Consider the following 17,094-nt stretch of genomic DNA (forward strand, 5'->3'; position numbering starts at 1 on the left):
GGGCAGGCAGGTGTCTTGCTCAGCGGTGGCTTGGGGGGCACTTTTTTCAGTGCCATTGTAACTTCGAACAGTCACTAAGCAAACTTGTAAGTCGAGGACTACCTGTACTTTATCACTTTGTTCCTTTTGGGGGGGGGGGTCATCAAGTTTTTGACACCTTGCTAGGCGGCTGGTGGTACTCGGATACTGCCATATCCTAAAAGTGGTACAATGGGCGAAAAGGTTGAAAAGCCCTGCACTAAACCAATGCTTTTTAAATTTGACAATTTTAAGATGTGTGGACTTCAACTCCCAGAATTCCCCAATACACACATTAAAGTTGCCACTTTTGAAAAACACTGAACTAAACCAACAACACATCACCACTCAGTAATGGTAATCTTTCTGCTCCCTTGGAAGGCCAAACAGAAATGAGCAGTCCAGGGTAATGATAAAAAAACCATATTATTCAAAAGTTCAGACTAAAGAACAGCTTAAGCATTCTTTTCAAGATCGTAAGTCGATTGTAACTGCGAACGGTCACTAAATAAACTGTTGTAAGTCGAGGACTAACTCTATTCCCAACCCGCCAACGAAACGGCCCGTTCAAAATCATGAACCCCAGTGAACAGCGGGGGGGCCCTCCCCCTCCCCCTCCCTGAGCCATCCACATTTGGTAAGCTGGGGTTTCCCAACGCCGAGAGACACAGAGCAGCCGGTTTAACTGGAGGGCAACCTGGAGCGCCGTGCAAAAGACACGTGGGCACCGCTCGGCTCCAGCCAAGCTGCTTTTCGGGTGGGTCCGCTGGCGTCACTCTTATTGCTCCCGGTCGCCAGCAGCAACGGCCACAAACAGAGCTCCTGCCGACCCCCTCAGCTCTCCTCTCCGTCCGCCCACGGCCCACCCTTCTTCCTCTCCTCCTTCTCCGGCGCTTTAGCGCCACACCCAGCTTGCCCTCCCGCCTCGACCCACCCAACCCGGGCGCTTCTCGTCTTCTCGGTCCGACGAAGAGCATCTTTTGCTAGCTCGCCTCGCCCCGCGCGAGGAGGCTCCGTCGGTGCAGACTCTCCGTCCGCCCGCCCGCCCGCCCGCCTTGGAAGTAAGACGGGCGCTGGGAGAAGAACAGCGGGGCTGGGGAGGGGGGACGGGGGGAGTTCAGAAGGAGTTCAGGCAGCCGCGGGGCGGGGCTCTTAAAAGTTGAGGGGGAGAAGGAAAGAAAGAAAGAAAACAAAAAAAAACAGTGTGTGCAACTGAGGGGCGTCCAGAGTTTAAAGCCACCCGCTCGGTGTGGTCCTGCTTTCTGAGGGGAAATTCAAAGAATTAAAGCCAAATTGGGCCGGGAGAGAATATTTAGGCTAGAAATGGTGTGTGTGTGGGGGGGGGGGAATTGCTGAGTGTTTCTGAGGAAATGAAGTGCGTTTGCTGAGCTGCTCCCCCCCACACACACACACACGCGCGCGCGACCTTTTTGCAGGGCTGCTTTTCGAGGGAGTTGGGGGAGGTTGCCGTGTCAGGGCGCCCCATTCCGGATTTTCCCTTTTGCAAAAAGAAAAAAGAAAAAGCCCCTCCCCCCCCCCTTGATTTAATTTTGCAGCAGGAGGCAAAACCAGGGAGGTATTGTTTTTTGTTTTTAATGGGGAGACGCATGCATTGCCAGTGTGGCTTTGGCAATATGGTGTGTCTGTGTTGTGTCAGTGAAGTGTGTGTAACAGGCTGTTTTAATGGAACAAATGAGCAGCAAAGTGTATAAGCAGGGGTGTCCAACCTTGATAACTTTAATCCCAGGGGAATTCTGGGAGTTGAAGTCCACAAGTCTTGAAAGTGGCCAAGGCTGGACACCTCCTGGTTTATTAAAAAAAAAAAAGAGAGAGAGAAATAGCGAAGATTTCAAGATAGCCCAGGCTTGATTTCTCCATAAACAAATTCTGAAGAGATTTTGAAATGAACCTAGCTGAAATGGTGTCACCCACAGCTTTATTACATAATCTACAGGTTTACAAACAAAGTCTGTGAAAACTTTTGTTCAATGCATTAACTAAATAGATCCTTCAGATTTAAAGGTAGTATACCTTGAAATAACTGTCAAGGAATAACAGGAAAAAAATGTGCAACCTTGTGGTTGGCCAGTATATGAAAATAATGGGTGCCCTTAAAAAAGCTTTGAACAGAGTTAAGGGTCCCATTCCCCCCCCCCCCAAGAATGCAGCTCTTTTGGTGCCACAAAAGTTTTAATTAAGGGAGATGTGTCTGTCTCTCTATTAATACTGTACTGCAATATTTTCTCAGGACAAAAGATCAATATTTCCTAAAGCTAGTCTGGTGAGGCAAGGATGTTGTAATGGATCCTAGGTGTGGCCCACATCAAGACTGAAGCTTCATCTAAGTGCTGTCTTGAGTGCTGTGCATGTTACAATGCAAAACACAATCTGGGCAGCATTTAATGAGAGCAGAGGATAATTGTACAGTAGATGGGACACTATGGAATAACAAAATGTGTATTTGTATCAGCAACACAGAGACATGCTGTATTGTTGAATACATTTTTCTGTCAGGAGAAGAGAGGTATTTTACTAAGGGGATGTATCCATGTGTGACATGACTGACATCCATAAGTTTATGTCATGTACTTCATTGTGAATGCTCCCAGTTCACAAGATGCTTGATAGTAGGAACCACTATGTGTATTTTTAAAAAAGATCTTATTTTTGCAAGATGCATATTTTTGCTTAGTTATCCTTAGCCTATTTTTGGTAGCATTATGACAAAACTCCAGAAAACAGAAATCTGTACTGTAAAGATTTCTCCTCCTTGCTCTATGCTGTTGTTAGTTGTTTATAACATAGTAACACTTTTGGCTGATAAGCATTGTTTCTTTTTTAATTCATCCCCGCTTCCCTAGTTGGTATTGCAATATGATTACTACATAACTACAGGACTATTAGATCTAGGCTGCAAAAATCCAAACAACCATTAGATGGCAGCCAATAGTTACATTTTCTAGATTTCTTTGCTGCCATCTATTGGTCTTTCAGAGTTTTGCAGCCCAGTTTGGTAGCCTTTCTGTTATCCACTAAGGCAGAAAGTTTCAAAGATTTCCAGGCTGTGGAACCTGTTTGTTAAGATTTTTTTTTTCCTGGAACCCTTCAATCAAGAGGCAAAGCTTTTGTGACAGAAAATAAACTGTGATTGAGTGAGTGAACTTTTTTTCCTCTTAATTTCTTCTGGAGCTCCATCAAGTTATCACGGAATCTTTGGTTGGGAAGAAAACAGTTTGAAAAACCTTGCACTACTAGAGCATGATGATGCTTTTTTAAAAGATTTTTTTTTAAATCCTATCTTTATTATTTTTATAAATAACTCAAGATGGCGAATATATGTGATACTCCTTCCTCCTCCTATTTTCTCCATAACAACAACCTTTTGAGGTAGGCTGGGCTGAGAGAGAGTGATTGGCTCAAAGTCAACTAGCCAACTTTCATTCCTAAGGGAGGAACTAAAACTCACACTCTCCTGGTTTCTAGCCAGGTGCCTTAACCACTGTAGGTAGTCCTTGACTTACAACCATTTGTTTAGCAACCATTCAAAATTACCACAACATTAAAAAAGAGACTGATAACTAGTTCTTGCACTTACAACATTGTTATACAATGCTGCAGCATTCCCACAGTCACATGATCAAAATTGGGATGCTTGCGAACTGGCATGTATTTTCAATGATTGCAGCATCTCAAAGTCATGTCATCGCCATTTGTGACTGTCCCAGCTGGTTTCTGACATGCAAAGTGATTAGTTTAACAATTGTGGCCAAAAAAGTAAAATCGGGTGTGATTCTCTGCCTTGTCTAGCAGTTGAAATTTTGGGTGCCAGTTGTGGTCTTAAGTTGAGGACGCAAACATGCACCAGCCACATTCCGTTCCATGGGGCAAAACTAACAGATTTTTCAACAGATTTTCCAAAACACTAATTCTCCTCATACAATAACCTTTAAAAATCTAATGCCATGCTTTGAAAACTAAGAAATCATATTTCTTTAAGGATAGATAAGAAATCCCTTGGGCTTTGACAGTAAATAATAATAAACAACAGCTATTTCTTGGCTGTTGCAACTGAAGTCTGTTTAATCTGTTTAATTTGTAAAATATATTCTATAGTTTAATCTACAAAGCAACAGTTCACGTAAAAGAAAGGAGTGACCCCTTGGTATCACAACCTTAGGAATTTTAAGATGTGTGAACTTAACTCCCAGAATTACCCAGCCATCATACCACACATTTTCATGTTGATGATTTTGAGAAACACTGTGTCAAAGCAAGAACATCCAATGTTAGCATTGGATGTTCTTGCTTTGACACACTGATCTAGAGAGATGCAAGGATAGAGACTTCCCTAGCTTTTAGATACAGGAAGTCCTCGATTTAAGATTGATTACTTGGTGACCATTCAAAGTTAAGACAGATCTCCCCAGATTACAAGCCAAGCAATTACAATCCAAGTAATCTTCCACCCCCACCCTGTGATCAGTTGATTACATTTTGGTAGCATCCATATCTGTCTGCAGTGTTCTGCAATTTTTGGAGTTTTGTTTTGGGTTTTTTGGCTGGAAACCAGCATTTATTTCTGGTTTCCAACAACAACAACAAAAATCCTCACTGGGCATAATGGGTTTGATGGCTATTCCATTTGCTTAATAACTGCTGCTTAATGACCGTGCAAAAAAAGATAGTAAAATTGGGTGTGGTCACTAATGAACGACACACATTACTACTGTAACTCTGGGCTCAATTATGGTTGTAAGTCGAGGATTACCTATACTCTGAATCACCTCTACTTATCCACTCACATTACTTTTCAACTCTCATTTTATCCAGTGAGTTCTGCTCTTTTCCATTTCTTCTGCTTTTGTGGGCACAATTCTGGGGGATTTTAGGGAACAGGAAACAGGAACCACCTCCTCTAAGATTCTGCCTCTTGAGTTTTCTGTACTTGAGACAACGCTTCAATTGTATCCTGCAGTGTGTAAGAAGTATTCCTACACCCTGGGCGTTGCCCCCTCTTCTTCGCTCAAGGTTTTTTGCACCAGTGCACGGTGGCTGAATATTTTCTCAATAACTGTCAGCGTTACCACTAGTAAATATGAATTTCAATCTCTCTTTTTCTCTCTTTTGTCCAGACTGTTTGTAACATTACATGAGGATGTTCCTTGATTAGTTGTTTATCCATTATTGTTCAGATGGCGGTTATATTTTCCTTTAAATTCTGCTCCTGTTATGATGTTATAAAGTCACTGATGAACTTGACTTTTGCAGGTTCCTTCATCAAGTGTATGTACATCTTTGAATGTATTTTGCAGGGTGAGAGAACGAATACGGTAAAATTGCACGTAGAATTTTGTTTTTGTTCTACCTTCAGCATTAAATCAAACCTTTATTACAGTCGTACACCAGCAAAAGAAGGGTGGGATACAAACAGTAATTTAAATGCATCTTACACGAGAGGAGTGGAGAGAGAGAGATGTATATATAATTTTACCTTTGGTATTGGTTAGAGAGTGTGCTTGTAAAAAATGTTAAGGTTATGAATCAACTCAAATGCACAGTAGCCTCAAATCGAAAACAATCTTATTTATTCTAGATTGCTCCATTGCAGGCTGCAGATCAAAGGTTACAAGTCTGAAGTTATCAAGAAAGCTCTTTGTATAGTTAGAAACAGCCTGTTGAAGAACATTGATAAATCCTACCCTCATTTTCTTAGTGCAAAGATAGGGAAAAGATAGCAGGATTCATTCAGGCAATTTGTTTTTCTGTCACCTGAAAAAAACAACGACATTGTCTAACAGTTTCTTCCTCTTGAGTTGACTGTGTGCAAAACAGCAGCTTGTAGATTAGCCTGGCTTTGCAAAATCCGCTGTTCTGTCACCCATTTCCCCCTTGTAGTCCCCAGGGAAGCAGCATGGCTGTGTGCGCTTCGGGCCTCTTGCAAAATATCCTCTACAGTTACACAGTTTCCATATAGTGAGTGCTAACAGGCAATTAAAAGCCATTTTAAAATTTACTTTCAAACATCTCTCCCTCTTGCAAAATATCCTCTACAGTTACACAGTTTTCATATAGTGAGTGCTAACAGGCAATTAAAAGCCATTTTAAAATTTACTTTCAAACATATCTCTCTCTCTCTCTCTCTCTCTCTCTCTCTCTCTCTCTCTCTCTCTCTCTCCTTTTCTGCTCTCGCTCTCCTTTTCTTCTTGCCATACACAGAGAGGACAAGGCTACCCTACCTATCACTTGCAACCTGGTGAAAGGAGCTGCTAGGAGACATTTCTGACTTTGGAGCTGACAGGAAAGGAAATCCTTGCTTCAGGATTTGCAGGAGGGAAAAGGAAGGGCGGGCTGCATTTTTGGGAGATGGCTCAGAAAGGAGACAGTGAAGTTGGCTTAAAGCCTGGGATTCCTCCCTCTCTTTCCTCTCCTCCCCCCACCCTCCTCAGCTCAGAAGCAGAGCTTGATTAAAACCAAATGTCCAACATTGGACAAAAAGGGATTTTCTCCTGCCCTTACATGGATAACTCAGTTTTTCTCCTACCCCTCCCCTGTGCAAGTCTCCACCCTTTCTCAGCCCTTGTTACTATCCGTGCATTTCAACTTCTGCAGGAAGTACATGTTTCTCAATCTTGGCTTGAAAAATAGCAATTCCCACTGTGTGTAATGTAATTGTGAGACACAGACAAATTGAGGTAACTATCACCGGAAATTCTTGTCCATTTCCCAATTGCGTCTTACTTTGCCACAAACCTAATAGGAAGGTGCTATATCAGCTTTGGGTGGGCAATATACCACTCAGCTTTCTCCAACCTCTGCATTTTTTCGACTTCAGTTTCCATTATTTATAGCCAGCTCATAATATATGCTGTGTAAGCCAGGAAGATTTATCTCCATTTACAAAAGGAAACAGCTTTATTTTGCACGTTGTTACTAGTTTGTACCTATTTGAAGTCCGTTATAAGAATTTTCTTGATCTGATTCCAAACTGGGTTACCCAGTGAAAAATGCAGGACGATGGTTTGAAGTAGAGACAGGATTTTCTTCCAAGAGCCAGACAGCAAAAGGAAGATTCAGCCGCTCTTGGCCAACTGAGAATGATAGGATCATAGTGACAAGGGGTTCTGGTGTGAAGTTGATGTGAAGCCTATTAAAATGTGTAAAATGAGATGCCCTTGCCCTGTGGGTATGTGAGATCCAGAGAGGATCCTTTTGTGGTGGGTGATCTTAGATGTGCAGATCCTTTTTATGACATGCAATTGTCTGGCATCAAAGTGGAGCATTTGACAGAAAAGATTTATCTTATCTTGAGGAAATTCCATTTCTCTACTGGAGCCAGAGAGGTGAACTTAGTCAATTTTAGCCCAAGGGTCATCTGCCAGGCTGGGGTAATGTTTAAGTTAACTGAAGTTTATCAAAGGAGTTACAAGTTACAATTTTTGTAAGTGTAACTCTTTAGTTACCTCAGTAAAATATTGGGCCAATTCTAGATTCTATCTCCTGTTGAGAATTTTGCTCTTGAGAATCTTTACTTGCATTTAGTGAGCTAGCAAATCTGAAAAAAAAAGTACTGTAAATCAAGATAAGAACTATATATTATCTGGAGAACTCTAGTTATAAATCCAACCCCCATAGGAATAGCATACATAAATAACATTATAAACCTCAGAATAGACGGATAAAATTAAATTGTCTATGTTTAGTTGAACTACCCTCTTTTTCCTTTGTAGATTTTGATGTCCAACAGTTGCTATCACAGGACATCCACGTTGCCCATAGGCAGATGTTGATAGACTACCTGTAGACATCTAGCTTGTGAGCTTTCTGAGTCTCTGGAACAGGGGTGGGCTAGTATGGGAATTTTATGACCTGTGGTTGACTCACAAATTCTGGGAGTTGAAGTCCACAAGTCCTAAAGTTGCCAGAGTTGCCCACCCCTGCTCAGGAGGCTAAACTGTGTGAGGAAAGGTTAAGGGAACTAGGCATGTCTAACCTAAGAAAGAGAAGGTGTAGGGCAGGGGTAGGCAACCTTGGCTCTTTTATGACTCGTGGACTTCAACTCCCAGAATTCCTGAGCCAGCCATGCTGAGGGGAAAGGGAGAGGTTTCCAAGCTGAGCCATGCTGGCTCAAGAATTCTGGGAGTTGAAGTCCATGAATCATAAAAGAGCCAAGGTTGCATACCCCTGGTTTTTAGGGGGTAATGTTCTGTCCCCGTCGGACACACACACCCAAACAGCCAGCCGAGGGTTAAAGAACTTCTCCACACTTCAATCCACAGATAAGAAAACTTGGCAGCAGCTCCGTAGTTGCCTGCCAAGACTTTTACTCAGAGAACAAAAAACAATACACACAGTTAGAAAATTAAGTCCACAGCAAACTACTTCGCCAGAGATTCAGCTTTTGTCCGTCACAGAGTCCAAATGGCCACCACCTCCCTTTTATAGCCTGTGGAGTGTGGTCCAGTGACTCAGCTTAATCTCTGGCACGTCTCCTTTTCTGCTGCGCACGCTTGTCGCTCCTACGCTGGCATGGATCCAGCCACAACTTCTCTTCCTCACTATCCGAAACACCTGGCTCCTGGCCAATCTCAGAAACACCTGGCTCCTGGCCAATCTCAGAAACATCTGGCTCCTGGTCAATCACTTCTCCGTCGGGAGACACCTGAGGCATTGCCAAAGAGGAGGGTCCTGGAGAGGGAAGCCTGGCCATCTCCTCTTCTTCATGTTCAGAGCCTTCTTCCTCCGATAAGAGGGGCTCACAAGTCGGAGCCACAACACTATCCCCCACTGCAGGGCCCTTCCCCCGGGTCTGCCGGTCGGGATGTGGTCGGGACGGGAACCGATCGTGAAAGGCCTGTACCAGGTCAGGGGCCTGAACAGAAGAAGCGTCCACCCAGCTGAAAACCTCGGGGCCATATCCCTTCCAGGCAATGAGGTATTGGAAGCGCCCCTTCAGCCAACGGGAGTCCCGGATACTGTCCACCTCGTACGTCGAGATGTCCTCCTCATCGGCTGTGGCTGGGGGGGCAGGCGTCGTCAGGCATCGGAGATGGCTCGCTGGGGCCTCAGGGACCAGGAGGGACCGATGGAAAATGGGGTGGATCCGCATGGAGCATGGTAGGGTCAACCGATAGGCCACCGGGCTGATGACTGCCTCGACGAGGAAGGGACCGATAAAATGATGGTCCAGTTTCTTCACCAGCCGGTCCGTGGGGAGGTGTTTCGTGGACAGCCACACCCGATCTGCGACTGCCAGCGGTGGCGTTGCCCGTCGGGAGCAGTCAGCGACCCGTTTATAGTCCTCTTTCGCTCGGATCAGCTGCCGCCTCACCAGTTGCTGCACCGCCTGCAGCTCCAAGAGGAAGTCCTGGGTCTCAGGAACAGGGGAATCCGAGATGGACAACGGGAAAAGTCGTGGATGGTAGCTGACGTTGGCATGGAACGGGGTCATCTGGGTGGAGGTGTGTTGGGAGTTGTTGAAGGCGAACTCCGCCAGGGGAAGGTACTCGGCCCAGTTGTCCTGCTGCTGGTTGACGAAACAGCGGAGGTACTGCTCCAGGATGCCAATGACCTTCTCCGTGCCCCCGTCAGTCTCCGGATGGTGCGATGATGACAGGCACACCTGCACCTCCAGCGTGGCCATTAGGCTTTTCCAGAAGTGGGCTGTGAACTGGGCTCCGCAGTCCGACACCACCCTGTCTGGCAGGCCATGGAGGTGAAAGATGTGCTGCAGGAACAGACAGGTCGTGGTGCGGGCTGATGGCAGTCCGCGGCACGGGATGAAATGGGCCATCTTGGTGAGCATGTCTACCACCACAAGGACGGTCGTGAATGTGGCGGACAGTGGTAGATCTGTTAGGAAGTCCATGGAGATGGCACCCCACGGTCTCTCCGGTGTCGGCAGCGACTGGAGGAGTCCTGGCGGTGGGCCGGACGCGGGTTTGGCATGTCGGCACGTCGCACAGGACGTCATGTACGCGTGCACGTCATGCCGTACCCGAGGCCACCAAAAAGTCCGCGTCACCAAGTGCAAGGTCTTAAAGAGGCCGAAATGCCCCGCCGCGGGGTTGTCATGGCACTGGTTCATGACGAGGGCTCGGAGCGGACTTGTGGGCACGTACAGCCGGCCCTGGTGTTTCAGCAAGCCTTCCTCCAAGGTCCATGGGGACGCTGGGCTGACTTCCGCTTTCCGTTGCTGTGACCAGTCATCACGGCGCTGCGCTTCCAGCACCCGAGCCCGCAAGTTTGCCGGTTCCTGGATCGCGGCCAAGGATTCTGCTGGCAGCACCGTCCGTGGGGGAAGGGAATCCTTGGGGCAGAAGTATTCTGGCTTGCGGGATTGCGCATCCACTCTCTGGTTGAGGTTGCTCAGAATATACACGACGTGGAAGTTGAACCGGGCGAAAAACAACGACCACCGGATCTGCCGCTGGTTCAACTTCCACGTCGTGAGGTGCTCGAGGTTCCGATGGTCCGTCCGCACCTCCACCTGGTGTCTGGCCCCCTCAAGGTGATGCAGCCAAGCCTCGAACGTGGCCTTGATAGCCAGCAACTCCTTTTCCCAGATGGTGTAGTTGCGCTTGGAAGGATTGAGTTTCCGGGAGTAATAAGCGCAGGGAAAAAGAGTGCCACCATCCACCGGGGCCTGTAGCAGTACCGCTCCAATCGCCACATTGGACGCATCCATCTCATCCACGAACGGACAGTGTGGATTGGGATGCCTCAGGACCGGCTCCGTGATGAAGGCCTGCTTGAGGACCTCGAAGGCCTGCTGCTGCGGGGGCCCCCACTGGAACGGGACCTTCTTCCGAAGGAGTTGGGTCAGCGGCAAGGTCAGGGTGGCAAAGGCCGGGATGAATGTCCGGTAATAGTTGGCGAACCCCAGCAGACGCTGGACGTCTTTCACCTGACGTGGGGGTTCCCAACTGCGCAAGGCCTCCACCTTGCGCGGGTCCATCGCGATGCCCTCGGAGGTGATGATGTGCCCGAGGAACTCTATGGAAGTCTGGAAGAAGTAGCATTTCTCCAACTTCGCATAGAGTTGTTTCTTCCGCAGGCGCTGCAGGACCTGGTGGACATGCTGGAGGTGGCTCTCCTGGGTCTGGGAATAGAATAAAATATCGTCCAGGTAGATCACCACGAACCGGTCCAACATGTCCCGAAACACATCATTCATCAGGTGCTGGAAGACCGCGGGGGCGTTGGTCAACCCTAACGGCATGACGGTGTACTCGAAGTGGCCGTATCGGGTGCCAAACGCCATCTTCCACTTGTCCCCCTCTCTCACGCATACCAGATTGTAGGCCCCTCGGAGATCGAGCTTGGTGAAGATCGAGGCCTCCTGCAACCTCTCCATCAGCTCCGGGATGAGCGGCAGGGGGTAGCGATTCCGCACTGTGATGGCGTTCAAGCGCCGGTAATCACAGCACAGGCGTAAATCCCCTGTCTTCTTCTTCACAAAGAGGACCGGGGCCGAGAGCAGGGAGGATGAAGGCCGGATGAACCCTCGGGCCAGGTTCTTGTCCATAAAGTCCTGTAGGGCAGCCAATTCAAGCTCCAACATGGAATACAGGCGGCCCGCAGGCAGTGGTGCATTGGGCAGCAGGTCCACCGGGCAGTCGTAGGGTCAATGCGGGGGTAATCGGTCCGCCTCCTTTTCGCTGAACACATCGGCGAAGGGCATCAGCTCAGGAGGCAAGGAGACGGCCGGGGTAGAGACGTCCTGGCCGGCACAGGTGTGGCGGAGATGGTCGATGCACTGCAGGCTCGGGAACGAGATGGCATTTCTCGACCATGCCACCTGAGGATCGTGGGCCCGAAGCCAGGCCAACCCCAGGACCAATGGAAAATGCAGGTCCGCCATCACATAGAACTGGATCGCCTCCTCGTGGTTCCCAAAGGCGAGGCGCAAGGGCTGGGTAGCAAATTTGATGGGCCCTGCCACGAGTTCCCGCCCATCGATAGTCTCAACCCTCAACGGAGGGTCCACCGGAACCAAGGGAACCTTAAAAAAGGCCACAAAGGCCTGGTCCATGAAGTTCGTCGTGGCCCCGGAGTCCACCAGCGCATGTGCCTGAAGCCCCTCCGACCGATTGGCCAACAACACCCGGGTGTCCAGAATCAGGTGCTGAGGGAGCTCACAGTCCACAGTCGCCGACTCTGGTGGGGCATGGTTACGTGCCTGGCCCAGGGTTTCCCCTAGGCCAGGCCTGGCCTGTTTCCCAGTTGGTCACGCCGAGATTCCGGAACAGGCTTAAGCGCCCCACTCCGCTTCCTGGGACACGAGGCGGCAAAATGTCCAGCCTCGCCGCAATAGAGGCACAATCCCCCTTGGCGTCTCCGCATCCGCTCTTGGGCTGTCAGTTGAGGTCTAGCTGGTCCGAGCTCCATGGGCTCCTCAGCCGGGGCCACAAAGCATGGGGTGGTCCGGGGTACTGTCGGTGCGAAACGCGGGGGTGCCGAAGCTGTCGGTGGTTCCGGAAGGTGCCGATGAGGCCGTCGCTGTTGAAGGCGGGCGTTGATGCACAGGCATTGGAGCACCAGGGCGTCGAGGGTCTGAGGCACCTCCACCCGAACCAGTTCGTCCTGCAGATCGTCTGAGAGGCCGTCCTGGAAGGCATCCATCAACGCCGCCTCATTCCAAGCTGAGTCCTGGCCTAGGAGTCAGAACTCAGCGATATAGTCCTGCAGGGCGCGCTTTCCTTGGCGGAGGTCCTTGATGCGCCTTGCTGCCGTCTGAACGCGCAGGGGGTCCTCGTACATCACCCGCAGGTGTTGCAAAAGGCCCTGATAGTCCAGGAGCAATGGGCTGTTTTGCAACAACAGGGGCGTGGCCCATCGGGCGGCAGAGCCAGAAAGGAAGCTAATCACGAATGCCACCCGAGCCCAATCATCCGGAAACTCCTCCAGCCTCATCGCCATAAAGAGTTGGCATTGTCCCATGAAGGCCGGGAACAGCTCTGTCTGCCCAGAAAATCTCTCTGGCACGTTCACTGGGCATCTCGAATGGGGAGGAGGAGGAGGGGGGGAAGAGCTGCAGGAGCATTTCCCAAAGTCAGTTGAGCATTTAACTGGGCCACTTGCTGCTGTAGGAGCTGATTGGCATCCATCAGCTGCTGTACCTGCTGCTGCAGCTGTTGGTCCATCGTGGGTTAACGATGGATTATGTTCGGGTGACGGACAAGATGTTCTGTCCCCGTCTGACACACACACCCAAACAGCCAGCCGAGGGTTAAAGAACTTCTCCACACTTCAATCACAGATAAGAAAACTTGGCAGCAGCTTCGTAGCTGCCTGCCAAGACTTTTACTCAGAGAACAAAAAACAATACACACAGTTAGAAAATTAAGTCCACAGCAAACTACTTCGCCAGAGATTCAGCTTTTGTCCGTCACAGAGTCCAAATGGCCACCACCTCCCTTTTATAGCCTGTGCGGTGTGGTCCAGTGACTCAGCTTAATCTCTGGCACGTCTCCTTTTCTGCTGCGCACACTTGTCACTCCTACGCTGGCGTGGATCCAGCCACAACTTCTCTTCCTCACTATCCGAAACACCTGGCTCCTGGCCAATCTCAGAAACACCTGGCTCCTGGCCAATCTCAGAACCACCTGGCTCCTGGTCAATCACTTCTCCGTCGGGAGACACCTGAGGCATTGCCAAAGAGGAGGGTCCTGGAGAGGGAAGCCTGGCCATCTCCTCTCCTTCATGTTCAGAGCCTTCTTCCTCCGATAAGAGGGGCTCACAAGACGGAGCCACAACAGGTAACATGATAGCTGTCTTCTGAAACTTGAGGGGAAATCCCATGATGGAGGGGGTTGGCTTATTCGCCAAAGCACCCGAGGGCCGGACAAGAAGCAGTGAGTGGAAGCTCATTAAAGAGGGATCCAATCTGGAATTAAGGAGAAATTTCCTGTCAGTGAGAACAATTAATCAATAGGACAGCCTGTTTCCTGGAATTATGGGTGGTCCATTATTAAAGGTCTTCAAGAAAAAATTGGACAGTCATTTGTCAGGGATGTAATAAGGTCGGCTGTGGGCAGGGTGTTCAATTAGAATAGCTCCAAGGTGCCTTCCAGCCCTGTGATTCTTTAATTCTCCAGACACTGGACTAGAATTCATATGTAGATAGGCCTCAACGTATGACTGTTCACTTAGCAACCATTCAAAGTTACAATGTACCTCCCCAGGGCTACTTACGATCCAGATTCAAAGTTCTGATGGCCTCCACCCATCACATGATCGCATTTGGGTTGTGTTTGCAGCATCCCATGGTCACGTGACCAGGATTTAGATGTTTTTTTGCCAGAAAGTGGTGGTTACTTCTGGTTTCAGCAAAAAAACAACAACACCCATTGTGGACAGTGGATTTGCCTAACAACAATGGCATTCCCTTAACGACCGCTGCAAAACAGGTCTGTAAAATTGGACGAGCTGATCCACTTAACAACCAGCACAATTTATGACCATAATTCTAGGCTTGGTTATGGTTGTAAGTCAAGGACTATCTGTAATCCATCCTGGCTGGGACTGCCGTCGGATCATGTCCAATGAAAGCTGGAGTGATACATTTCTCCCATCCCTGCTCTCACTTCTACTGTATTCAGGAGACAACAGTACATAAATTAGTCTTCCTCAATTTGTAGTCCTGCAGTTATTTTGGATTATTACTAGGGAAGATAAGAATGGAATTCTAGTTGGGAACGGTAAGACAGGGAATCCAACCTATTTAAAAGCTGCAGGGTTGGAGAAGGCTAGTGTCAAACACCGGGGAAATCAGGTGATTCAGGCAGTTCAAATGAATATAAAGATTCATTACAAGCTTAAGCTCTCTGCAATAATCTGACCAACTGGCGGTTAAGGGAAATGAGTGGGTGATAAGAGAGGCATTCAAGGTAGGCTGGACTTAGATCTATTGTGGGCACGCGGGGACTCATGACTGATGATGTGTTTGACCCCTCCCTCAGGCTAAGTCTGGTTATCTCCTACATCTGCCCACTGTTCTATATTCCTTAGCCCTAAATTTAGGAAATGTATTCTAAATTGTATATTTTCATGTGATAAAGTTTTGCATTATGTGTCTTTCTTCTCTTCCTTAGATCTTAGCACAATGCCAGTAACCCGCTCAAAATCGGTGGGCAACACCAGCGCCCTGACCTCTACGCTGGGCATTGTTCGCCTCCTGGAAGCCCTTTTCACCTGTGTGGCCTTCAGTTTAGTGGCCAACCGGGGTGCCTGGAATGGCCGCAATGGGGACTGGTGCATGTTCTCATGGTGCTTCTGCTTTGCCATCACCATTGTCATCTTGGTGGTTGAGTTTGCTGGCCTTCAGCATCGCATGCCGGTCTCTTGGAAGAACTTCCCCATCACTTTCGCCATGTATGCTACTCTGATGTGTCTGTCTGCTTCCATCATCTACCCGATGCTCTTCATTCGGAATCAGAATCTTTCTAATGATGAACGGGGATACCGCATTTCTGCCACTGTGTTTTCTTGCCTAGCCTGTATAGCTTACCTCACCGAGGTCAGCATAACCAGAGCTAAGCCAGGAGAAGTGACCGGCTACATGGCGACAGTCCCAGGATTGCTGAAGGTGGTGGAGACTTTCATTGCCTGCATCATCTTTGTCTTCATAAGTGATCCACCTCTTTATGACGACCCAGATGCTCTTAAGTGGTGCATGGCGGTCTATTGTATCTGTTTCATCCTATCCCTTGTGGTGATTATCCTCTGCATTGGCGAATGCACTGGCTGGTTGCCATGTCCATTCAACAAATTCCTCAGCGGCTACACTTTATTGGCTGTGCTCATGTATGCCACTGCCACAATTATTTGGCCTATCTACAACTTTGACAGAAAACATCAGGGACAGCCATCTCGACCCTCATACTGTAGAAATCGCAACATGTGTGACTGGGACAAGAGGCTTACCGTAGCTGTTCTAACAGCTATCAATCTGCTGGTGTACCTTGGTGACCTGGTGTATTCTACACGGCTGATATTCATCCAGGGGTAGACAGTGGCTGGCAGTAAGGCGAATCAAGGCAGCAGTGCTCAAAAGAAGGGAAGAAGAAAGGGGAAAGAGAGGAAGGGGTCATGCTTTTCTCTCTTTTGCTTTTATTTGTTCCTTTCTTCTGTCTCTCTCCTCTGCCTGCAATCCTGATCTAATTCATTCTTTTTCTCTCCTGCACTCTTTCTCTCCAGCCTTCTCAGTTTCCTTGCTCTCAGTCTGGATTCATGCTCTGTGCTTGCTACACAATAATTCTTTTCCTCTCTCCATCCCAGGTCTATTGCACATAATAGCCAAATGATCATTTGTTGTATGTAGAGCTTGGGATGGCTCACAAATGTTTCTGCCTAATCATCTTTGGCTATTCCGATGTATGTATCTTCACCAGTATAGTTTGTCAGGAGCTTCAGGGCTATTAATGGTGGTGATGGTGGTTGGAATTGCAGGTGCCAGTCAAGAAAAAAAAAGCTGAGGGGGGGGGGCTGCACTATCCTTGTTGGAAGAATGCTGTGATGCTCATTTGTTACACTCCAGGATACAGGTAGTCCTCAACTTACAACAATTCATTTAGTGACCATTCAAAGTTACAACGGCCCTGGAAAAAGTGACTTATGACCATATTTCACATTTAACAACCACTGTAGCATCCCCATGATCATGGGATCAAAATTCAGATGCTTGGCAACTGACTCACATTTATGACGGTTGCAGTGTCCTGGCCTCATATGATCCCCTTTTGAGACTTTCTGACAAGCATAGTCAATGGGGAAGCCAGATTCACTCAACAACCGTGTCACTAACTTAACAACTGTGGCAAGAAAAGTCGTAAAATGGGGCAAAACTCACTTAACAAATGTCTCATTTAGCAACAGAAATTTTGGGCTCAATTGTGGTTGTAAATTGAAGACTACCTGTATTCTTGCAAGAATCCACTTCCTAGCATTTTCCTTAAATTGTTTAGCTTGCAGTTAGGGTTCCCCATTCTCTGTCTTTGCCACCTTGGCTACACACTGTATCCAGACTACTAACTTCAGAAATGCATGCCAACAGCCACCATCAGTCAGATTCAGAGG

General features: G+C 48.0%; 1 protein-coding gene across 1 annotated transcript; it reads left to right on the forward strand.

The window, feature by feature from the left end:
- The first annotated feature begins 1,070 nt into the window (after window positions 1-1,070).
- LOC107282535 (myeloid-associated differentiation marker homolog) lies at window positions 1,071-16,567 on the forward strand. The gene is made up of 2 exons (XM_015810328.1): window positions 1,071-1,079; window positions 15,111-16,567. The coding sequence occupies exon 2, from the start codon at window positions 15,122-15,124 to the stop codon at window positions 16,025-16,027; it is 906 nt and encodes a 301-aa protein (XP_015665814.1). The 5' UTR covers window positions 1,071-1,079; window positions 15,111-15,121; the 3' UTR covers window positions 16,028-16,567.
- The last annotated feature ends 527 nt before the right edge of the window (window positions 16,568-17,094 follow it).

This window comes from Protobothrops mucrosquamatus, unplaced genomic scaffold (genome assembly GCF_001527695.2).
Source record: "Protobothrops mucrosquamatus isolate PMUCROS unplaced genomic scaffold, P.Mucros_1.0 scaffold8, whole genome shotgun sequence".
Taxonomy (NCBI): domain Eukaryota; kingdom Metazoa; phylum Chordata; class Lepidosauria; order Squamata; family Viperidae; genus Protobothrops; species Protobothrops mucrosquamatus.